Source organism: Bombina bombina, chromosome 7 (genome assembly GCF_027579735.1).
Source record: "Bombina bombina isolate aBomBom1 chromosome 7, aBomBom1.pri, whole genome shotgun sequence".
Lineage (NCBI taxonomy): Eukaryota > Metazoa > Chordata > Amphibia > Anura > Bombinatoridae > Bombina > Bombina bombina.
In genome coordinates, this window is record NC_069505.1 from 81,321,539 (window position 1) to 81,347,241 (window position 25,703).

The window sequence follows — 25,703 nt, forward strand, 5'->3', positions numbered from 1 at the left end:
TTTGTCATTTTTCAGCCTGGATCTCCAGTTTATTCAGACCAATGCCAGAGCTGTGTATGTGCAGAAGGTGGAAATACCACTACAGGATTGCAGATCAAATGTAACCGAGTGGCCTGTAATATACAGTGCCCGCTGGTAAGTACAGTAGATAAAAGAACAGAATCTCAGTATAGGCAAACTTATGCAAATTCACAGAATTTTTTTTTGGTGGGTGGCAAAACCCCCCATATTATACTAGACGTGTACGAGTGAAAAATGTGTTTCATTCAACAGATTTGTATCACAGTTCGGACAAATTTTGTCCATGTGGGCATTCGTTTCGGAAAAATATTGGGTTTGGATTTGTTACCGTTATTTCCAATTGGAACAACAAATATGGACAAATAATATTAACAAAAATCTTACACTATAGGATTCGAACAATTAACAGAACATATATTTTAATATTAACAGAACATACAAGTCGCTGATTGAATTTGGGTCAATGACTAGCTCACAGAGACACAGAAATCACACAGCTGCATATTCCAATAGCTTGTGTCAAAGTGAAAAATGTCTGAGCCTCTTCTAGTCTCCCACCTCTCTATGCTAAATTAAGCATAGATTGGACAAGCCAACATTTACTGCATGACTGGCTTTCCCTAACATTAGTACTATGGCAGAATTGGACAGGGGGTGATGGGTACATGAATGATCAGACTCCCTTTACATCATTTCAAACAAATGAGCTGATTAACCAAGCAATATAACTTCTCCCCCCATTACTTGCACTTTTTTTGGTGCCACAAATGAACAAATCAATTTAGTCAAGCAATCACTCGTTCTTAGTCTGTTTTGTCCGTTCATATATTTGGATGTTCGTGTATTGGACGACTTGATGAATTAGCCCGAATGCACATACCTATAATATACTTTGGTAACGTGCAGTAATAGAGAGTTACTTTTTGTGCAAATTATTGATTTCCATCACCTCCACCTCTACAGACACACATGGGTAAACATAAACTGTATCATCATATTTATTCATATATTCTGTAAAAATGTATTAAATATAGGACACTGGCCAATAATGATATTATGCAAGCTTGCCCTTTGGGCAGGGCAAAAGGGGCACCCGCCGAGGGTCATGCACTTAGGGGGACCCCACTATGTCAAGAGTGGATGTATGTGAATGTGCAGTCTACATCCTGTATTTAGTTAAGGAAGAAGTGTTTATGATATATGGATGCTGTAATATATAGTGCTATTTTTAAAATATAACACTGAATTTTGCGACAGGGAACAAGGCATACAGAGGGAAGGGGAATAACGGTGCTCTACCAAGGGGCCCTGCTAATTTGACTTGCCTGGGGCCCCACAAATGCTAATGGTGGCCCTGATATTATGTTGCTTTAAAAACATTTTGCTTTTTTGGCAAGGGACTAGTTAATGAGACCTTGTTATAGATTTTGAGTAAATGCTCTAAAATATCTTTCTTTAATTTCTATCACAGGGCTTTGCACTAGTTAAGTCAGAATCCGACTGCTGTGGAAGATGTGAGCAGACTCACTGTGTCGTGACTCATGGAGGAATTTTACAGCTCTTGAAGGTAAGTTGAGTGATTATGGCAAACTTCCAAACAAAATAACTCATTTGCATTAAAGGGCCGCTGGTAAGCTGCTAAATATTTGTAAGGCAGAAAAGTTAATGGACTTCAAATTTGTTATTTAGCAGCATGAATGGTATAGACTGCGAGGTTCCTAGATTACAAGTGTAGCGCTAATAATAGCGTAGGGTGTGCTAGCCAAGAGATTATGGGAATTATGATAATAAACAAAATAGATATGATTGTTGCCAAAATTTTGTTTTGTTCTTCTGGTATTTAAAAAATGATTGAGATATGAGAATTTAGTGATATACAATGATGGTTTTACATAAACTATTGTATTTTAAACTTTAATGGTTAAAGTTTACAGAAACAAAATCTAAAATTTATACTGTGCAAAATGTTTGCAAATTTTTGGTTGATCTGGTTCATTAATTTTGTGTTTCTTGCCTTATAGCCTGGGAATATCATTCCAGCTGAGAATGATAATTGCACCATGTATAGCTGCACCAAGATAAAGAATCAGTTCATCAGCTCTACGTCTCAGATCTCCTGCCAGACTTTTATTGAGTCTGAATGTGAACCTGTAAGTAATGTATTTTATCATCCAGTCTCTTTGATTATGATAGGTTTTTAGCTAGCAGTTTTTTTCCCCATTTTGGCAAATTTCCTTGATAAGCATCAACAGCTGTTTCTCTAACACACTGTCAAGTGTGATCAAAACCTCCTCATGGAAGCTTGTAGCTTTACTGTGATGTTAGCACACAACAAATGATTCTGAAGTAGTAGACTATGCGCGTAAATATTAATTTGAATAAGCTGATGATTATTTAAGTGTCCCCTATTTCTGCATCTGTAAATTGAATGTGTTTTGTTTCAATCAATGTGTTCCAATTGGCTCTTCTCTTATTGCATAAATGTATTCTTGAGTGAGGGAATCTTGGGGATGGAGCCATGACCAGGAGTGTGCGGAAATACAAGTATTTTTGAAAGAATAAGAAGCAGGGTTGGAATCTAGGCAGTCCTTGGTTTCCCTTTTGGAAACCAAAACTTTTACAATAAAGGGAAAGCAATGGGAAAGACAGTGGTGCTGAGCTCAAAGAATATGTGACTGACAAACAGGATATAGTACATTAATATTTTTTGACCTCGACTACAGTGGTTTGAGAAAGTTTAATTGAACCCACTTTTTTTTTCCATTAAATACATAACCCTAAAGGGATATTAAAGACTTTGAGATGGTAAAATAAAATGATAAATCATATATATATATATATATAAAACCTCTGCAGTATACTTTCATTATTTATTTTGTCTCATTTTCTTGTAATTCCATTCTGAAATTGTGAGCTGTTCAGTTCCTGTTAGAAATGGAAGTGCAGAACACTGTTATATTCCACACAGCCATTGGCTGCACACTCTAGTGACCTATTTATAACTCTCTCTTATTGGCCACAGCAGAGAAGGTAACCTAAGTTACAACATGGCAGCTCCCATTGTTTTATAGACATTAAAACTTTATACTTATTTTGTCACTATTTAAACAGCTAATGAATCTTTAAAAAATACATCTACATGTTATTCTCAGACTAATCTTTTCTTTGAATGCATCATTCGATCTAGCATTTATTTAGTGTTTAATGTCCCTTTAATAACATAAAGTCTCTAAAGAAACATTAAAGGAGCATTCGTGCCAAAATGTGAAAGCAAACAGGTGCATTTCAGTTTTGAATATAATCATTGGCTAGTGGCTGTCACATGATACATGGGACCGGCTAACTGAAATTAAAATTCAGAGTATTGCATTGTCCTATTAGGCACGTGTTGATTATGCAAATCTAATGTAATTAATGGTCCTTTAAAGTTAAAGGGATATGAAACACAAATTTTCTTTCATGACTCAGATAGAGAATGCAATTTTAAGAAACTTTCTAATTTACTCCTATTATCAATTTTTCTAAATGTAGCCACCAATCAGCAAGCGCTACCCAGGTGCTGAACCAAAAATGGTCCGGTTCCTAAGTTTACATTCCTGCTTTTTTAAATAAAGATACCAAGAGAACAAAGAAAAATTCATAGCCCTTTAACATCACCAGTAGGACTTGGCCTTACTTGGCTCTACAACACATGTTACTATAAAACTAACTTTAGAATCCCTTAGTGATTGAACTCAATATGAACATGCCCATGGTATATACATTCCAAAAAGCTGGTGTCAGGCAGACATGTGTTTAACCAATATACTGAAATATTTATTTTTTTTGTTTACAGGACACCATACAGTATCTACCCAATGGTTGCTGCAAGATATGTAAGTATTCCAATTAATATCTTATGAGATTCAAAATGTAAGATATGGGCTTTTTTTTAATTGTGATTCTCCATAAACAACGATATGGTTCAAAAAAATTACATTTGTTTCAGAAGTATGACTCAACAGAAGAAATCACTAGTCTGGTTGTGCCTATAGAATCAATTGCTGAGCTTTTTTTAAGTGGTAGTTGAATTTTCAGAGACCCCCCCCCAAAAAAAAAACAAAAAAACAATTGTGTTGTATTGTTCGCATTAGTTAAAAATAATCAGCTTCTTTAACCCCTTAGTGACCAGTGATGTACAGGGTACGTCTTTGAATGGGGATTGCTTTTTTAATAGCATAGTCTCGCCATATTCCTTGATGCCTGTAGCAGGGAGAAAGGTCATCATAGTGCGGCCCTGCTGCTTGCGGCGAGACCCACACTATTATGGCCTTAAAAACCCTTAATGATCTGCAACGTACAGGGTACGATGTGGTTGTTAAGGGGTTATTGCATAAACAAAGAAACAGATGATGGTACAGCAAAAAGTAGTTCTTTTGTTCAGGCAGTAAAAATCATTACTCTGAAGGAGAGAGAGGATTTTCTGCTGGCAGGCTATGGTTTAACAGTTCTGATTTATACTGCCCGTGATGGACAGATTTCAGAAGTTTAATATTACCCTTCTTGATTAACTATATCTAGCAATGTCCTTCTCATTTGATTAATTCTAGTGTAGCCAACAAATGTGAAAGCTTCATTTTTGTTCTTAGCCTATTCTGACCCATGACTGGCTTGCAGCAGTAGCATTAGCTATTACTTTAACTTTATTTACGTTTAAGCTGCTGCTCAGCTTCTCCTCTGCTGCCCTGAATATGTTTCCCATAGAAAATAAAGGCTTAACTAATTTCTTTTAACAAATGAATACGTTTTGTCTAAAACATTTTTTTTGTCTGTGTGCATTAAGCATTTTTACTACTGCATAGGTATTGCATAGCGTTTTCTACTTAAAGGCTACATACATTCATGTTTATTTTCAATTTTATGTCCCTTAAAAAAAAACCCAAAAGGTAAATATTAGATTCTCTTGATTCATAATTGCCATGATATTGTTACTCCTCACAGGTATTAAGAAAAGCAGCTCCTGTAAGATACAAGAGTTTCACGATTATCTCACATATAACAACTGCAGATCTCACGACGTAGTCAAAATGTCTCGCTGTGAAGGCACATGTGGCACATTTTCCATGTAAGGACACCAGATATTCAATTTGATATTTTTAAAAGTTCTTATTCTTTCAATTCTTTATTTTCCTAATCTATGTTTGTCTTTTTAAAGTTAACAAAACTCTGCTAGAATTATTGATCAATCCCATAACAATGTGGGCTTTCATGTAGGCAGTACGTTACCATGAGTAACGCATGAGACCTAAGTACTTGGGTTATAAAGGTTGCAGCTTATTTAAATAACAACCATTTTAACAAACATTATAAATAGCAGGTAATTGAAGCCAACTCTATTGAGGATTCATATTGTACCCTGTTTGCTGCGGTCTTGAGCCACAGTTACTGATAACCATTGGTTATTTCCCCTTTGTGTTCTGCAAAGGAAATGTATTGAATCTTAGTTAAATGGACATTAAACACAATTTACACGCTATAGTGATAGTATAGAGGTTATCCCCTGCCATCCTTTAGTCATGGTTGCCGCCATATTGAAATCTAACTTTGACTGCATCCCAGTGCTGACCTGTTTACACATGTGGTGCAACTCTACTTCAGATGCCTGCAGTGTAACCTAGGTTCTAAAATGGCGACACCTATAATTGGAGGGAGGTACATGAAATGTTTAGTGTTTTAGTGTCCTTTTAAAGGTACATTGTACTTACATTTTTCATAATGCGTATGAAACTTCAAGCATTTAATCATGCTGAATTTGTGTTTGCTTTAAAAAAAATGTGAAAAAAAACAGTTTTATACCTAAATCAATAAATCAGATTCAGCTGTGCATTTCCTGCTAATACTCATTGTACATTAGCAGGAAGTACCTATCAGCCAATGAGTGTTAACTGGAAGTATCTATCAACCAATAAGCATTAGTAGGAAGTAAACAACTGATAGTATTGGGTATGTATCAATACTTAGAGATATAAAACCCAACATTTTTCTTTCATCATTCACATAGTGCATGTAATTTTAAACAACTTTCTATTTTACTTCTATGATCAATTTTTCTTTGTTCTCTTGGTATCTTTTGTTTAAAAGCAACAACGTATGCTTTGAGTTGGCCCTTTTCTGGAGCATTATATGGCAGCAGATTTGCAAGAGCACTAGATGTCAGAACTATTTCCTGCCATGTGTAGAGCCCCAGATGCCTACCTAGGTATCTCTTCAACACAGAATTTCATGGGAACAAAGAAAATTTGATAATAGAATTAAATTGGTAACTGTTTTAAAAGGGTATGCTCTGTCTGAAAACCACATTTTTGGGTTTTCATATCCCTTTAAGGCATAAAAAATGTGTTATGTGCTGCTCTTTAATATGAATGGCTTATTATTTTTTAGTACAATGTCCTTTTTAAGTTGTAATAGAAGCCACCTCCCACAATATAATAGAAATATATCACATCATTGGTGCTTCCTTCTTCCAGGTACTCAGCTGCTGCTAGGTCTATGTCCCATAAATGTACCTGTTGCCAGGAGGTGAAGACCAGCATAAGACAAGTAGATCTCACATGCACTGATGGAAGCGTTGTTGGCCATGATTATATCACAGTTGATGAATGTGACTGTGTCAACACAGATTGTGGAACAGCCAAAACGGATGAGCAGTTCTCTTTGCGAGACAAGCGGTCACTAAGAAGAAAGAGACACTTAGGAAATCACTAAATGCAGGTGGTTTTCTAAAAAGAAAACCACAGAAGCAAATGAAAAATTAAATAAGTATATATATATATTAAAATTATATTTCTGTGTATTAACTTTTGCTTCTTTTAAATAAAGCACTTTTATCTCATACAATGTTAAATTGTTGTTTTTTTTGCACTTATATATAAAATGAATGTAATACAAAATGCTTGCAGCACCTGATCATTCACTACAAATAAGATCCAATTAGCACAAAAAAAACACATGATGTTATATGACAAATGCCCTAATGTAAAAAGATGGACATTTCACTTAGATAGCTATGATAGATAGATTTAAACGATATAGAATGTCCACAGCACCTTATTCTTAAGACAATTCCTTTATTAATCATGCATAGCTATTTATTTATTATCGTTTATTTGTAGAGCGCCAACAGATTCCGCAGCGCTATAAACAAAGGCAGAGTACAACAAAACAATTATAGGGATCAGATGAGTAGAGGGCCCTGCCAAGAGTCGCACTGTTGAAGTCAGCTCTTAAGAAGGTGATCTGCAAACAGCTGGACTCTTAGGCATACATGCTAAGGGGGTTCAGGGGATAGCAATGGAGGAGAGGAACTGGTATAAAGAAAGGTTAGTGTAGGTTGTATGCATCCCTGAACAGTAGATTCTTTAGGGAGCGCTTGAAGCTTTCAAAACTAGGGGAGAGTCTTGTGGAGCGAGGTAGAGAGTTCCACAAGATGGGAGCCAGTCTGGAGAAGTCCTGTAAACGGGAGTGTGAGGAGGTAACAAGAGAGGAGGAGAGTAGGAGGTCATGAGCAGAACGAAGGGGACAGGAGGGAGAGTATCTGGAGACAAGGTCTGAGATATAGGGAGGAGCAGTGCAGTTGAGGGCTTTGTATGTCAGAGTGAGAATTTTGTTTTTAATCCTAGAGGCAAGAGAAAGACAGTGAAGGGATTGGCAGAGAGGTGCAGCAGATGAAGAGCGACGTGTAAGGAAGATGAGCCTGGCAGAGGCATTCAATATGGATTGTAAAGGAGCTAGGCGGCAGTTGGGGAGACCAGAGAGGACAGAGTTGCAGCAATCAATGTGGGTCTTAGTTGTGTCTTGTGTAAGGAAATGTCTAATTTTAGAGATGTTTTTAAGGTGGAAGCGGCAGGATTTAGCCAAAGACTGAATGTGAGGAGTGAAAGAAAGATCTGAGTCAAATGTGCATGATTAAGGGCTGAAAGGCCATTTGACATTCAATATTGTTTGGATTTTTGTGAGGTTCTAGCAGATAACCTCAGTCTGCACTGGCACACTTGCTGCATTATTTCTGGGAAGTTTTTCAATTACCTATAACAGACTGATTGATAACTTAAAATACTGTTTTCCAAACCAAGCTAGGAATACTCTAATCCAAAATTGCCAAATTATATTATTGGTGCAGTAGATTTTGATGAAGTTGTGTTTTTACCTTTTAAACCACTTCAAATTGCTCAAAGTTGATTTAGATGATAAACAAATTGCCAAATCTTAGCAAACTTCTTTCAGCAATAAAATATTACACACATTCCATTAAATATTGTTCAAGATAATAGCGCCATCACAAATATTTATGAGCCATCAATTTTCTTTATTTCATATGTTGCTAATTAATAAGATCAAATGTAGTGAATCATCATCTATACAGGATACACTAAATTATGAACATTGTTTTTTAAACTGTTTTTATTTAATTGTACTGAAAATTACTAAGCATGAAAAGGACATTAAACACTTTGAGATGGCAATATAAAATGATAAATCGTATATATAAAATAAACTCTGTAATATACTTTTTATTTATTTTGTCCCCTTTTCCTATAATTCCAGTCTGAAATGGTGAGCTTTTCAGTTCCTGTTAGAAATGTGCAGAACACTGTTATATACCACACAGCCATTGGCTGCACACTCTAGTGACCTATTTATAACTGTCTCTAATTGGCTACAACAGAGAAGGTAACCTAAGTTACAACATAGCAGCTCCCATTGTTTTATAGACACTAAAACTTTACACTTATTTTGTCACTATTTAAACAATTAATATAACTCTAAAAAATACATCTACATGTTATTCTCAGACTAATCTTTTCTTTGAATTCATCATTCTATCTAACATTTATTTAGTGTTGAATGCCCCTTTAATGGGCACTGTATTTTAGTCTCTGAGCAGGAAAGGGGTAACAGCAATGGATGTAACCACTAAACATTAACCGTGTCCTGCTCAAAGCCAGTTCAGCAATGGGTCTGCTGCAGAACCCCTTTTTACAGGAGTTACAAACAATGTTACAGGCAAGGATTAGTGTAAAAACGTGTGACAATTTAATTGTTGTCTTATTATGTCTCTTTAAAAGGTCAGCACTATGCTGGATCTGTACCAAACAGCAGCTGCTACGATTTAGCATTAAAATGCTGCTTTAAATGTAACGATCAGCAATGAGCATGTGATCTTCGCGCTAACAAAGGTGTTAATTTTTAGATAGTGCAGCTGGGCTTCAGGCGAATACAGATGTGTCTGAATTTATGCCAATTCAGCGATTCATCCCTTATGAGTAGATTAATATATTATAGGAGGAAGTGGACAAAGAATGAAAGATTGTGTTACTAAATTGGTTAGTTCATTTGTTCCTATTGTTTGAAACAAAAAAAAAGGAGCAGAAGGGGCAGGAAATTTTGATAGGAGGTATATGAGTTTGGCTAATCAGCTACATAGTTTGTAATGATGTACCGGGAGTCTGACTAATCATGTGTCTATGTCCACTGTACAATCTTGCAATAATATTACTAATGATTGATGTTTAGAGACAGCCAGTCAGACATTTAATGTTATTTTTAGTCATAAAAGCTTGTCTAATGAAGCCTTAACCTGTCATAAGGAGGTGGGAGATTGGGGGATGCTCCGCCATTTTCAATCACTTTTACTAAAAAGGGTCAGAAGGTCCAGTGAGGATCAGTATGCTCCAACAAATCGGCAAGCTACAGGGTAGATTACAAATCCCTGTAGAATTTAATGGTGAATATTGTAAAAAAAACTATGATAAACTTTTATAAATTATTGTAATTCACTCCTAAATGTTCTTTTGACATACATAGATAGGTTCTATTAATTGTTCAAATTTTATAATGTAAGATTTTTGGTAAAAATTTGTTGTAAATGTATTATTCCCATTGGAAACAACAGTAACAAATCCAAAACCAATATTTGGTCTGAGTGCTGCATAAATGAAATTTGGTCAAACTGAATCTTCAGATGAAACACATTTTTTCCCTGTGCACATGTATGTGCACATGTCTATTATGCTTTGTGCACAGATCATACCTACCAATCAGCACACATTTACATGTACTTGTTGCCAATATAAGGATAAAAAAATTTAAAATAGCATACTATTGACTTCAATATCCCTTTAAAAACTTTTAGAATTTTTTTTTTTTTTTTTTTAAAAATCAATATATTTTCAGAATTATTTGTAAAATAATAAATAACCTCTTAAAGGGATAAAGTCAAAATTAAACTTTCATGATTCAGATAGGGCATGTCATTTTAAACAACTTTCTAATTTACACTTCATCATCAAATTTGCTTTGTTCGCTTGTTGTTCTTAGTTGAAAGCTAAACCTAGGTAGGCTCATATGCTAATTTCTAAGCCTTTGAAGGCCGCCTCTCAGCTGAAAGCATTTGACAGTTTATCAAAGCTAGAGGGCATTAGTTCATGTGTTTCATAGAGATAACACTGTGCTCATGCACGTGGAGTTATTTAAGAGTCAGCACTAATTGTCTGAAATGCAAGTCCATCAAAAAATCTGAGATAAGGAGGCAGTCAGCTTTTTTAACAATAACATTTTTGGTGTTTACTATCCCTTTAACTACCAAAAGTCTACAAAAGAAGTGGATTATACTGCAGTACTGAGTGTCAGAGAGTTAAATATCTAGAGTGTTAAGGGGGAATGGTTGACACTTGCTCCTCAGCAGCACTATGCACAATAATAAATATTACTATCCTCCGCAGGGGCACTGCTTGGCATTTCATGTGGTCTTCAACTGTTAAGATCAAAACTTCCACCAACCCCTTAAAGGGATAGGAAATTCAAAATTAAACTTGCATGATTCAGATAGAGCATGTTAATTTAAAACACTTTTAAATTCACTTCTATTTTCAAATGTGCTTCATTCTCTTGGTATCCCTTGTTGAAAAAGAATAATCACATATCCTACACTAGTAGGAGGCGGAGCTAGCTGCTGGTTGGTGCCTGCACACACTTGTCTCATGTGACTGGCTAACTAGATGTGTTCCTCTAGCTGCCAGTAGTGCAATTGTGTTCCTTCAGCAAAGGATAACAAGAGAATGAAGCAAATTTGATAATAGAAGTGAAATGGAAAGTTGTTTAAAATTGTAAGTTATAGCCAAGTCATAAAAGAAAATGTTGGGGTTTCCTGTACCTTTAATGTTATGACATAATTAGTCTGGAACAAGCCAAGTTTGTCTTTAAAAAACTATGGCTACAATTCCAATACCCATATAACAACACACATAGGGGCCTATTTATTAAAGTGCAGACGTACATGATACGATATAGCGTATCATGTCCGCCGCACATCGATAAATGCTGACAGCATATACTGTTGGCATTTATCATTTCACCAGCAGTTCTTGTGAACTGTAGATTTGCGGCCAATCGGCCGCTAGCAGGGGGTGTCAATCAGCCCGATTGTATTAGATCGGGTTGATTTCTGTCCACCGCCTCAGAGCAGGCGGACAGGTTATGAAGCAGCGGTCTTAAACATGGGGCATCAAGCTCCGTATGGAGCTTGATAAATTGACCCCATAGGCTTTTACTTAAAGGGACACTGAACCCATTTTTTCTTTCATGATTCAGATAGAGCATGGAATTTCAAGCAACTTTCTAATTTACTGCTATTATTAATTTTTCTTTGTTCTCTTGCTATCTTTATTTGAAAAAGAAGGCGACATCTAAGCTAAGGAGCCAGCACATTTGTGGTTCAGAACCATGGACAGCACTTGTTTATTGGTGCTGTCCAATCAGCAAGGACAACCCAGGTTGCTCACCAAAAATGGGCCAGCATCTAAACTTATATTCTTGCTTTTCAAATAAACATACCAAGAGAATGAAGAAAATGTGATAATAGGAGTAAATTAGAAAGTTGCTTAAAATTGCATGCTCTATCTGAATCACGAAATAAAAAAAAATTGGGTTCAGTGTCCCTTTAATTTATTGTCTCAGCTTTAAATAAAGAAATAAAAAAAGGCTGGTGTTAAGTGGAGAAAGGGAGATATAATTGTATAGCAGTGGCATCCTCTTCACATGAATTTGCTGGTTGTAGGAATGAGGCTTGGAATGCAGGATGCATAGATATAGCTCAAGGGGGAATTGTTATTTACTGTTGGGCCAAAAAAAGAAAATATTTTGTGATGGTGAGAGTCAACAAATCAACACATGTAGGATATATTTCCGGTCCACCAGGAGGAGAAAAACATCCCTTCATTTCAGTTTAGCTCCTTCCATTCTCCTATCACTTCTATTCCACTCTCAGGTATACATATAGCAAAGCAGAGAAGCAAAGCTAGAAAATAGGAAAGCACAAAATCAAGGCAAATTAAGTGTAAAACAGGACTTGTGGCCAACTGAAAATAATACTAACAGGCAGGGCTGTGGACTCTCACCATCAGGAAATAAATACATTTATCAGACAGGTACAGAAAAATCAGTGCTATTATTTTTCCTTTTTTAATGTCCCTACAACCAGCAAATTCATGTGAAGAGGATGCCACTGCTATGCTATCACCTTTTGAACCTTTGAAAATAGTTTCACTGTAGTATTTGCCTTTGAAGTACCTGGTACCTGTGCAAGATGTGTCTCAGACACAAGACAATGGATGGGCCTGTGCCTCTTTTTCATCAGAATAAATTGGTCCTTTGTACAAATGTTCTGCTAAAAAAGTACTCAGATTTCCATTCTTCTAAGAATATTATTTTTTTCCATCTCATGTTCAATCTCATTTAAGTGTGTCTTTCTCTTTTCTGTTTAATTATATTGTTTTGCCTTAATTTTGTTCCAAAAAAGAAGTTGGTGGATTAAAAATCACTTTTCAGTATTCTTTGGAGGTGACTCAATGCCTTGTTAACTCGCTGGGGTATATTTGTTAAAGTGCGGATGGACGGACATGATACAAATGTAGAGAATCATGTCCGCCACACATCGATAAATACCGACAGCATATGCTGTCGGCATTTATCATTACACCAGCAGCTCTTGTGAACTGCTGGTGCAACGCCGCCCTTTTTTGATTCGAGGCCAATCGGCCGCTAGCAGGGGGTGTCAATCAACCTGATCGTATTCGAACAGGTTGATTTCTGTCCACCGCCTCAGAGCAGACGGACAGGTTATGGAGCAGCCGTCTTTAGACCGCTGCTTCATTACTTCTGAAGGCTCGCCGGAAACATGGGGCGTCAAGCTCCGTACAGAGCTTGATAAATTGATCCCAATGTCATGTTAAAGAAAATAAAGAAGTCAAGCAAGCCAAATTGCAGTTTGGTTTCTCTTTTGGGCACCATTAGGGTCAATTATAGATTAAGATTAAAGGGACACTAAAGCTAAACAATTTCATAATTCAGGTAGAGAATACAATTTTAAACAACATTCCAATTTACTTCTATTAATTAATTTGTCTAATTCTTTAGATATCCTTTGTTGAAGAAATAGCAATGCACATGGGTGAGCCAATCACACAAGGCATCTATGTGCATCCACCAATCAGCAGCTACTGAGAGAATAAAGCAAATTAGATAATACAAGTAAATTAGAAAGTTGTTTAAAATTGTATGCTCTGTCTAAATCATGAAAGAAACATTTTGGGTTTCATGTCCCTTTAAGCTTTTTTTTCATGAATTGTGCAATGACAAAATGAAAGAATGACAAAAGAAAGATGTGTTTGGGATATTTGTCAAACAGCAGTTTGAAAAACTCCTCACACATTTGTATCACATTAAAAGCCTTCTCTGCTAAGTTTGGCATAAAGTTCTAAATAAGAATTTTTCTTAAAACATTTTTTTTATTTTTGCATTTAACTTTTTTTTTTTTTAAATTTGTACTTTTTATTTACCCCCCAATACATTTTTGTATTGCTTTGCAAAAAAGTTCAGGGATCTGGGTACTGAAGTCTGAAGACAAAAAGTATCTACAATAAATTTCACATACATACAAAATTTAGTATCACAGAGATATGGAAAGAGGAGGTCAGCAAGACAAACTTTTTTAAATAAGTGCTGTGTTTTACACCAACAGAATAAATAGTAGTCTTACCCTAGTGGCCCTATTTGTAAATAGTCATTTGCTCAGGGATCTTTTTAGTCTGTGAATTGGTGGCAATAGGTAATCTGGAGTGTGTTTAACTGAGACTGCCTGAATTGGTTGGTTGTTGGAATCTATCTATGAGGACAAGGTTTGTTATTTTTATTTATGCAGTGATATAGGATACGATTGTGTCACATAAGTGTGCGCACTATGAGCTGCAGGGAGAAGAGTTCCTAGGTTTGTGTGGTCAGTATTGCAAGGGGCACTATTGCTAATTTCTGAAGAGAGGTCTGTGGTTAGCTTTACTATTGAGGCCAGGTGTACTACAGTAAGGACAATGGTTGTCCTTGTTGGTATTAATGAAGTATCTAAGTGAGGTACCTGTGCTAAAGGTAGAACTATTTGTGGTTTTAGCATTGGAACTAGCTTTGTGGCAGATTGGTGCCAGAAGTTGCACAGAAAGTTTTAAATGGCCTTTAAGGATGTTGTTCTGTGCTTGATTATTCTGCCATTTCTGTTTTGTCTAAACGGGTTTGACCACGGCTTGCTTTTTGGACCCTGCTACCTGCCTGCTCCTCTGTTTTGTTGCTTGTTTCTGTTATGTTTTTGTTTGTTGTTTGAAAGATCATTATAGTCACACCCCTTTTTGACAACTGCTTTGTACTTTTGTGTTTTGGTGTTATCTTTCTTTAGTTAACCTTATATAATATCCAAGTAACTATGGATCCAGCAAAGATGGCGAATATTATTAGTACATTTTCTCAGCAACTTTCTGCTTTAGCTCACACTATGCAAGAACTGCAGGCCTCACAGCTATATTTGCTGCAAATAGTTGAAGAACTGCAGGGTCAGTCATCAACTGCCTCAGGGACCCCTGCTACTTTATCTGGTTCAACGGCTTCTGTTGGGCCTAGTCAGCCTTCTACTGCGTTACCAGCAGACTGGACTCATGGCTTCCCCAGGACCAAACATTCCTCTGACAGAGAAATTTATGGGCATTATACAGCAGTTTTGCACATTCATCACTGTCAACCAAATTTAGTTTTCTGTTAAGCTTAACACCTATGCTACAGACTTTGTCAAAGTTCGTACTGCCATAGCTTTACATACTGGAAAACCACTCTTATGGGCATATAATCATATCCAGAAAGGTAGTAATGTACTTGATACTTTGGACTCTTTTGTGTTTCTTCTGCTCAAACTGTTTTGATAACTCTTAATGAGGGTAGATGCCCTGTTGAGCATTATGTGTCACCACATTGCCAATTACACTAACTGAAATGCACCAGCTCTTTTGAATCGGTTCTGTCTGGGCCTTTCAGAGATATTAAAAGTTTATGCTCATATGGATCCTCCAACTCATATAAACAGATAGACTCTGAGAGAGGCAGAAGGAAAGGCTGATTCGATGAACTATATCTCAAACAAGCTCCTCTTCAACAAGTTTTTCTTTTGTGAAACTGTGCCTGTGGAAGGACCCATACAGATAGCAGCTATTGGAGAGCCAATTTCATCCGCTGAATGTGCTTAGGGTGGAAACTTGAGTTTCTCTTTATACTGTTGTAATGCTGGCCATTTCCTACACAGCTGTCCTGTAGCACCAAAGAAAGAAGCTATAGATGGTAACGCTATTAAACACATAACACAACAGATTATTATGTGAAAATATTTTTATGTGGATAAAACACAGATAAAGCTAAGCATTTTAAAATATTTTTTAAACATTTGGCATACATCACTCACTCACTTTCAATAAGTGTTTCAGATGCTCCAATCTGCCCCCATATTATTATTTTTTTGTCTGGGTTTCATTGCTTCCTTGAAAATATGCGCATGCGCTATTTGGCATATCGCTTGTACCTGCACATTCTGAGGGGTACATTTATCAAGCAGCGGATGCTTCTTATTCCGCACGAGCCTCTGCGCGAGACTGCTGCTCCTTAACTCGTCTGCCATTTTTTAGGTGACAGACTGCAATCATCCCAATCTGATAAGATCGGGATGGTTGACACCCCTTATAGCGGCCGATTGTGCAGGGGGCGGCTCCTTGTGAAATGCTTGTGCAATGTTAAATGCTGGCAGCATATGCTGTCTGCATTTAGCGATGCAGGGCAGACACAATTCACCTTCCTGCCATTATAGCTAGTCTAGTAAAGATATAATTTGCAAAATAAAAAGTATAAATATAAGTTAACTAGTGTTTATAATGTATTGTGCATTTGTATATTCGTGACCACTGAAAATTTCAAGATATATATAATCCCCGGATATATATATATAATCCGGGGATACCGGTTATGTCTCTAAATCAAGGAAACGAAAAGCTACACAGGGCTTAAAGGAACTGAATGGGGGGATGGGAGCAGTATTTAAACCCCTCAATCTCATATATATATATTCGAGCTAGAAAAATATATCACAACATTTGAAAATGTTGGTGAGAGTCCACGAGCCCTGCCCAATTGAGAAAAAAATACATTGGAGATCTATTTTCCCTGATTTGTCGTTTCCTACCTTTTTATTTGCTATTTCTCCTTGCTTGCCGCAAGGAGAGCGGTGTCACTCAACCCGATTGTACTCGATCGGGTTGAATTCTGGCGATTCATGTCCGCCTCATCAGAGCAGGCGGACAGGGTTATGGAGCAGCGGTCTTTAGATGCCGCCTAGATTAAGCCTTCTGTCTGTCTGGAGGTCCTCTTCTGCCCGGATCGGATGAAGACGTCTGCCCCTCTGGAGAACCACCTGTGCCCGGCTGGGTGAAGACGGCTCAAGGTAGGGTGATCTTCAAGGGGGTAGTGTTAGGTTTTATTAAGGGGGGATTGGGTGGGTTTTAGAGTAGGGTTGGGAGTGTGGGTGGTGGGTTTTAATGTTGGGGGGGTATTGTATTTTTTTTTACAGGTAAAATAGCTGATTACTTTGGGGCAATGCCCCGCAAAAAGCCCTTTTAAGGACTATTTGTAATTTAGTATAGGGTAGGGAATTTTATTATTTTGGGGGGCTTTTTTATTTCATTAGGGGGATTAGATTAGGTGTTTAAAATTCTTGTAATTATTTTTTTTTTTTCTGTAATTTAGTTTTGTTTTTTTTGTACTTTAGTTTATTTAATTTAATTGTAGTTAATTGTAGTTAGTTTATGTAATTAATTTAATGATAGTGTAGTGTTAGGTGTAATTGTAATTTAGGTTAGGATTTATTTTACAGGTAAATTTGTCTTTATTTTAACTAGGTAGCTATTAAATAGTTAATAACTATTTTTTTTTTTTTTCAATGTCATTCAACTTTATTAACACACAATTTACAAATGCTTATGTGCAATGTTATAGTTATTAATAGGGACATTAGGGGAACTGTTTGACTATATACATTAATCCCAAAGTTCTCAATATAGTTTGTACAGTTAATTGTAGCAAATTACTTGTTAAAGGCCAGAGACATTGCATAAGTACCATCCATTTTAATAAACATTTAAACGCATGTTTACGTTTTAAGAGATATGCAATAAAAACAAGATCTTATATTACAACTAGGCGGTGTGTGTGTAGGTAGAGTCCACCCCTGCCATGCACAACCTCACAATTATACAAGACAGTTTTGTTCACTGCCGAATGTGGAGCCGAATATAATCTTGTGCAAATTAAACACTCCAAGATATGGTCACAGATCTTTGTGTGTTTCACCTGCACAAGAAGATTTTCGGCTCAGAAAAGAAACAAATACCGATTATATATACATACATATACACACACACTGTGTGTGTGTGTGTGTATGTATATACATATATATATATATATATATATATAAAAAAACATTGACGTTGCACGTAGCAGGGGTGAAGCCAACACCATCCTTTGCTTTTCATAGTATTACATTTTTATTGCACATTTCTAAAACCCTAAAATGAGACTCTTAGTCATATGTCCTTTAACATATTCATAGGGGCCCCTACAATATATACATTTGCGCCAGTCCAATTTCAAATTCTAGAGGAACATGGTACTCATTTTGCACGTTCAGGCAGCTGACCTTACAAGACACTTATCAGGTCACTTTGCTCATACAAAAACAATTGACTAACCTAAATATGGGTCACATTCAGTTTCAGCAGAACAGGCTTGTATCAACGTTTGCCAAATAATGCACTATAAGATAATTTCTCTATGGAGATGAACACCTGCTTACATTCCAATTAATACTGATGATTTATGATTCACTGACGAAACAGAACATTAAATGTTTCTTATTAATAGAGATTCCCTTTAAACATAAAGCATTAATCAATGCATCCTTATACACAACTGACCCTTTAACACTTCGCCAAACTATGGTGCATTTGTTGAAAATAATTTTTAGTGTAAATATTTACTACATGCAAGATCTTTTAACCATTCCACTGCACCCCATATCCCCGGCAGCCTACACCACAAACCTTTTTGGTGCAGTCACTTCATAGAACCTGAACAACCAGGTCATCACACCTATTGCTTAACTTTATACAGATAACCAGAAGACCCAATACCAACAAAAGCAGTAACTCCCCTAACACTGCTGCACAAAAACTTAATATGACTAGAAGTCATAAAATGTCACTCTCTTTCTTAGAATTTCATTGTTATCAGTCTAGACCACAATCAATGTAATAAGATCCAAATATAGCAGCACACAGAGGGAGCAGAAGTGGACAGACTGGGTTATCATAGATATATACACCTATCCTGGTGTATTAAACACAGTTATCTGCGGCCTCATAATATTCACATTCAAGGGTTTATTATTTTAGGTGTGGTCTGGCTGTACCTAGGCCACCGCCAGAGGTTTCTATATACTGAGAGGTAACAGTGCATTATAGGCCCCACCGGACCTTGTTCCGGTATGGTGAGGAACACCCTCAAAACCTCTCAGTTGAGGTCATTGTACATCCCAGGGGTCAGTGGGGCAGGAGGTTTAGGCTTCTTCTTATTATTGTTGTTGCCGCCTCCTCAGCTCACCAGATTCACGTGACTCGGCTTTTTTTTCTTTGTCTTCCGAGATTCTGAATTATTGGTGCGCAGAGGGACCTAGAAGGTAAATTCTAACAGATCTTCTCTGGTCATCTGTGTGTTGAGGGCATCGAAGAGACCTTGTGCACATCTTCTTAGTGTGTTCAGATATGACACCGCATTGCGTTGTTAGCAGTGTATGTAGTTCTTCTGGTCCAAGATTCTCATAGCTAATTCCTGAACTGCTATTATACTTGAATGGGTCTGAATTCATGGAGATCTCTCCATTTTTGTGTTTTATTGACTTGGATCTGCGGGGAGAATTTGGATTCTTCTCCGATTTTCTCTTCTTTGCTCCAGACTGACTAAACGCACCTTTCTTCTCCGATCCATACGAACAATCGTTATCTTTAACATCATCGTTATCTTCTTGGTCGCTCTTGGATTTGTTCATATTATTGCTGCTGGCAATGCGTCGGTTAGCAATGCGGCTGCTGTTTCTTCCCATACCAAGACATTTTTCCAAATGAGGAGCAAAACGGGACGCTGCTATACTGCGGTTGCAGTTAGGACAAACACACTCCTTGCTCTTCCACTGTTTATATACTTGGCCAAAGATATCAACACCAGGCTGATCAATTATTTCAAAATCTTTCATGCTTTCTGGATCTGTGTCATCAAGAAAGAAATATCCACACTTAACAGCACGATGAATTTCAAAACTCAATAACAAACATGTATCTTCTATTAGATCGTTGTAAATCTCATGAGCAATGGCCTCCAGTTTGCTGTTATCCAGGCCAGACAGAGACATGTCTTCCATTTTCATTTGCAAATACTACCCAGAAGAGAATACTGGTATGGCACTGACAGGGAACAGAACCCTTCTATACATTTATACACAATGCTCCGTCCATTATCCCAGCATGCTACTCTCCTCAGATGTTTTCTAGTTAATAACTATTTAATAACTATTCTACCTAGTTAAAATAAATACAAAGTTGCCTGCAAAATAAAAATAAACCCTAAGCTAGCTACAATGTAACTATTAGTTAAATTGTATCTAGCTTAGGGTTTATTTTATAGGTAAGTATATAGTTTTAAATAGGATTAATTTATTTAATTGTAGTAATTTTATTTCGTTTTATTTAAATTATATTTAAGTTAGAAACAGAGAAAGTAGGTTGGTGCTTACCAAATCCAGGGATCCGTGCTGTCAGGTAGCGTTGTCTTCAGCGTAGGCACTTGTCTCCTCCATCCGACCGTAACTCCTGGAGCCCAGATTAACGCACCACTGCTTCTGGCGCACTCTGCAAATAGTGAGAACCCAATGTGTTTCCGGGCTAACAGGAGAGAAGGCTCCAAAACAAACAGCCACCTCCAAACAATAATAATCCAAGGGTTCAAAAAGCAGAATCTTTATTTTGGTATGTAATTAAAAACAAAGACAGAGTCGAAGCTCCATTAGCAAAAGGTCAGGTCTACAGCTTATCAGACTGCAGACATGTTTCACGTGTTGCTACACGCTTGTTCACTGCTGTCTGGAAACTGCACGAATGGCCTCCATTTAAAGGGGCCTCAGTCAATTAAAATAAATCAAGTTAACCCTTTCCTATACAGATACAACATTGTTAATAAAGGTACACAAATATAATAAAAGAGAGTTAAAGAAAGACCATACTTTCAATGATACAATGCTTAAAGGGACATAATACTCATATGCTAAATCACTTGAAACTGATGCAGTATAACTGTAAAAAGCTGACAGGAAAATATCACCTGAATATCTCTATGTAAAAAAGGAAGATATTTTACCTCACAATTTCCTCAGCTCACCAGAGTAAGTTCTGTGTAAAAAGTTATACTCAGCTGCTCCCAGCTGCAGGTAAAAAATGAACAGCAGCCAATCAGCATCAGCAGTGCTGAGGTCATGAACTCTTACTATGATCTCATGAGATTTGACTTAACTCTTATGAGATTTCATAGTAAGCTTCCTTTACCTGATTGGTGAAATAATATGAGAGTGCACAATGCTCATCCCTTCAGATGTCCCAGGACAGACACACTAATATGCTGCTTAGAAATCCTTTACAATGGGAGGTGGCTACTGAGGAAATTTTGAGGTAAAATATCTTTCTTTTTTACATAGAGATGTTCAGGTGATATTTTCTAATCAGCTTTTTACAGCTATGCTGCATCACTTTCAAGTGTTTAAACATTTGGGTATTATGGCCCTTTAATAAGACTAACCTATTGAGAATATCCTAGGGTATATTAGATTATATAATATAGACAAGGTGTAAAATAATGAGGTAGATATTACATAGCCCTTATAGAGATTTCTTCGCTATTATGGATTATACTTAGATAAATAAGTTTACATCACTTTCTTTATTGATGCCTTTGGGATGTCTAGTGTTTAATAGGAAGATCCATTTAGCTTCCTTATAGCTGACTTTGTACTCCCTATCGCCTCCACGTTTATGTTTGGGTACATAATCAATTGCCTGTTTAGAAAGCAAAGAAGAATCTCCCTGATGCATACTTTTAAAATGTCTTGATACTGGGGTGTCCCTATTCGGGTCCTCAATGTCTCTCACATGTTCCAGTGCCTTATCTTTGATAAAGCGTTTTGTTCTTCCTACATATTGGATCTGGCACCCCCTACAGGTGAAAAGGTAGATGACATAAGTAGATTTAAAATTTAATTGAAATCTAATGTCATATTCACGTCCTGTGATGGTTGACGTAAATTTGTACCTTCTTTAACATAGTCACAGGTATTGCACCTTTGTGCTTTGCATTTAAAAAAACCTAATCTGCTTGGAAGCCAAGTCCTAAGCCTGAGGAAATAAGGGAGCCCCCGAGAAACGCGTTGCTATTATATTCCTTGTATCTTACAGGGGAGATATCTTACACCTTGCCATCATTGATGTGATATACCTTTGGTATATATTTTAATTTTGCTCTGTATGCTTTTAATAAATGTATATATGTTTTTATACATATACATCTGGTTTGGTTGGTGTTAAGATTCCCTTCCAGCTACCTAGGGGCAAGACTGCCCTTCTCTCCATATTTCCTTCCATCACAGTTCCAGGGACATAGCTGTATCGTACGGCATTTGATCGTGGTGAGGACGGCCTTATACCAGCCAGCTGGTTTGCTGCCAAATTCCAGCCTGCTTCTACTTGCACATCTGAGTGCCACCTTACTTGTGAGTACCCTGTATCTCTAAGATTGGATCATTTGGACGTTTAGCCAGCTTACCGCTACCATAAGCAACGCTGGTATTGAGGTGAGATGTGGAGCTAAATTTTGCTCTACGCTCACCTTTTTGCGGCTAACGGTGGGTTTAAAAAAAACCTGTAATACCAGTGTTGTCTTAAGGGAGCGTTAAAAAAATAATGCTCGTTAGCAACGCACCCCTGTTACCGCAAAACTCGTAATCTCGGTGTGTGGGTTTTATATCCCTTTAATAACAATGTTGACTAGCACTTTGCGCTCCCACTCCTTTGCAACAAGGTTGCATGCACTTCATTATTCAGGGACAGTTTACTCAAATTTGATCTCCCCTTTAATTTGTTCCCAATGATCTACTTTACCTGCTGAAGTGTATTATATTGTTTAAGTATTTCCTTCACCCTTATATTTGCATTTGAAATACTTGATTTAGCCTGTGGTATCCCCACCTATTCTGAAAGTTTCTGGCCTTAGGACCAAGTTATAGATAAGCTGTGTAAACACAGCAAGCAGAATAAATTACATTCTGCTTGCTGTCTTGAAAAAGGCCCTATTGGTGGGCCGAAACGAGTTGACCTATATGGTGAGTTATATTTCAATATATTACAGTTAATTTAAAACGTTACTGCTCTATGTTGTACTATTTCTTTTTTCACAGGTTTGGAGTTTATGGTTCTTTTTGCTTATAGCTGAGCACTATCAAGAATTTCACCAACACTGATGTGTTTTTTGTTTTACATTTACATTTTGGTTTGTAATCCACACCACATTTGAGGAATAATCTGAACACTATTTCTTTCTACACCATATTTTTTGATATTTTTGGATATATTTTGAATATTTTTTTCACAATTTTTTCACAACTTTATCATCACCATTGAACACATTTTCTAGATATTTTTATTTTTATTTTATTTTTTTCACCATTGGAATAACCAACACAAATTGGATCAGTTGGATCATTGGATTCTTTTTAGACTTTTGAACTATTGGATTTGGTATCATTAAAGTTTTTTTAGTCACCTAAGACGAGCATTTAACACAGGAGCACTGACTATCCCATATCATTTTAGACCCCGGAGCGGTCACCATTGTTTTTTAAAACTGATTATATTGTCGACATCTGTTTTTATTCATATTGTTATTCATATTTATCATTTGTTTTTTTTCATATTTGTCATCTGTTTTTATTTTTATTAATTGTACCATGGATCCATGTTATTATATGTATTTGTATCATATGCTTATGTAAACCTATTTTAACTTACATAGACCTATTTTTAACTCAGAGATTAAATTGACATTTTATATGCTATGTATACCTCTTCCTACATTCATTTACGACCCATTTTGCATTTGATCCTGGCCCACTCGTGCTGACCTTGCCTTTCAGTTAGGCGCTCCTTACACATTTACTGCCACAGTATACTGTCTCTTTGATTATTAGATTTTTTTAGGTTAATTTCACCCTGCACTACATTTTATAGGAAACCATGGCTACATAATTTGCTTTTCAGACTCTCTATGTCAGGTGTTTCGTAACTCCAGTCCACAAGTACCTCTAACAGACCAGATTTTCATGATATCTGAAAAAGTGAAATAATCAGCTGATCAGTAACCATGGTTACCTAAATGCTTTGACCAATCAGCTGATTTATTTCACCTGTGCTCTAGTTCAGAGATCATGAAAATCTCACCTTTAAGGTGTTATTGAAGTCTGGAGTTGAGAAACACAGTTCTAGGTAGCACATTTTTTTATATGCAAAATAAATATTCTATGTATATTATATATTACAAAGTTTGTTTCCACTGTTTATAGCCAAACATTTTATGTTATAATCTCAAAGTTGTTTATGTCCCTTTAAATTTCTTAGAATCACTGTCCTAATAGCATAAAAGGTCACATAAGAAAGGAAATGTATTTTATTATTATATTTATATTGTTTTTGCCACTCTTTTTTTGGCTTAAAACGAAAGAACTAATTTGTACACCTGAAAGGAAAGTGAATGGATATAAACTTGCGTCTATATTACATATTGGGTCACTGTGTACTTTGTACTTTCATTTTGTCTTTGTTCTGTCACTCTGTGCAGGAGATAGTCACAGTTTTATGGTTCTTATTTATCTGTAATGTCACACATTTTAGTCTCACACATACAGAGCTAACCCATAAATAGTAGGTAATAAATTATAAACATTTTTATTGTTTCCCACATTAGTATTTGTATTCAACGATTGTATTTAAGCAAATACGTTTTATTATGTTAGATTATAGAAACATGGAGACGCGCTCCCTCTTTCAATGTTCTCAGTAAATTTATAGATTTTTTAAAAAACAACTATCTAGTGTATATATATATATATATATATATATATATATATATATACACAAAAAGAGCCTGGATGGCGCTCACATATACATGTAATGTGCAGATAGATGAAAAATTAGCAACTTCAATGCATATGCAAAACCTAAAAACATATACACAAGTAGTATATAGCATTGAATGAACAATTTAACATATAATAAATGAATAAAAAATGAATAAAAATAGAGCCAAATAATAAAAGTTCATAAAGAATATTTGATAATGTTGGCTGATATGGGATCTCTTCATATAACACCCCCACTCAGATGTGCACTTACTTCAAAAACCCTCAATCATATGAGGTAAGGATGATTCGTGTCAGTGAAATGCTTGGCACCTCCCAGAGTATGGAACCGGACCACCGTAGCTGTAAATCCCCTTGATGTCTGTCGAGAAGATCCATGTACAGCAACCAGTAGACTGTATTAATCTGGACTTGCATGCTTGTTCCGGTGAAACTCCCAATTACAAATATGTAGGAGAAAAGACCAGAAAGAAATTCATAGTGCAACACTGTTTATTATTCTTTAAACAATATTCCTAAAAGCTAGTGGAGTTAGTACCACTCACATGTAAAAACCTCAAATTATGAGGTATCAAACAAGCATATATACAGAGAAGGATCACCCCACTGTCCGTCAGATAAAAAGTCCGTTATAAATTCACAGTTAAAATTAATACTGATCAAGGTTAAGTTCCAAATAATGCCAGGCAGGTACAATGCCATGTGTACAGAACATTACGCGTTTCGAAGGGCTGTGTATGAATAATATCCCTTCTTCTTCTGAAGAACATTATCAAATATTCTTTATGAACTTTTATTATTTGGCTCTATTTTTATTCATTTTTTCTTCATTTATTATATGTTAAATTGTTCATTCACTGCTATATACTACTTGTGTATATGTTTTTAGGTTTTGCATATGCATTCAAGTTACTAATTTTTCATCTATCTGCACATTACATGTATATGTGAGCGCCATCCAGGCTCTTTTTGTGTATAGCTTTGAAAATAAGTTTGAGGGACT

At 36.3% G+C, this 25,703-nt stretch overlaps 1 protein-coding gene and 1 pseudogene across 1 annotated transcript in view; one reads left to right on the forward strand and one right to left on the reverse strand.

Moving 5' to 3' along the window:
- LOC128636234 (mucin-2) overlaps positions 1-6,897 on the forward strand; it is a 212,029-nt gene extending 205,132 nt beyond the window's left edge. Inside the window, exons 53-58 of the mRNA XM_053689272.1 lie at positions 16-135; positions 1,493-1,588; positions 2,043-2,171; positions 3,857-3,896; positions 5,002-5,125; positions 6,528-6,897. Coding sequence (XP_053545247.1) covers positions 16-135; positions 1,493-1,588; positions 2,043-2,171; positions 3,857-3,896; positions 5,002-5,125; positions 6,528-6,765 — 747 coding nt within the window. The 3' untranslated portion in view covers positions 6,766-6,897. The remainder of the gene's footprint in view (positions 1-15; positions 136-1,492; positions 1,589-2,042; positions 2,172-3,856; positions 3,897-5,001; positions 5,126-6,527) is intronic.
- Positions 6,898-18,170: 11,273 nt separating this feature from the next.
- Positions 18,171-20,006, reverse strand: LOC128665904 (ataxin-7-like protein 3; annotated as a pseudogene).
- Positions 20,007-25,703: the final 5,697 nt, after the last annotated feature.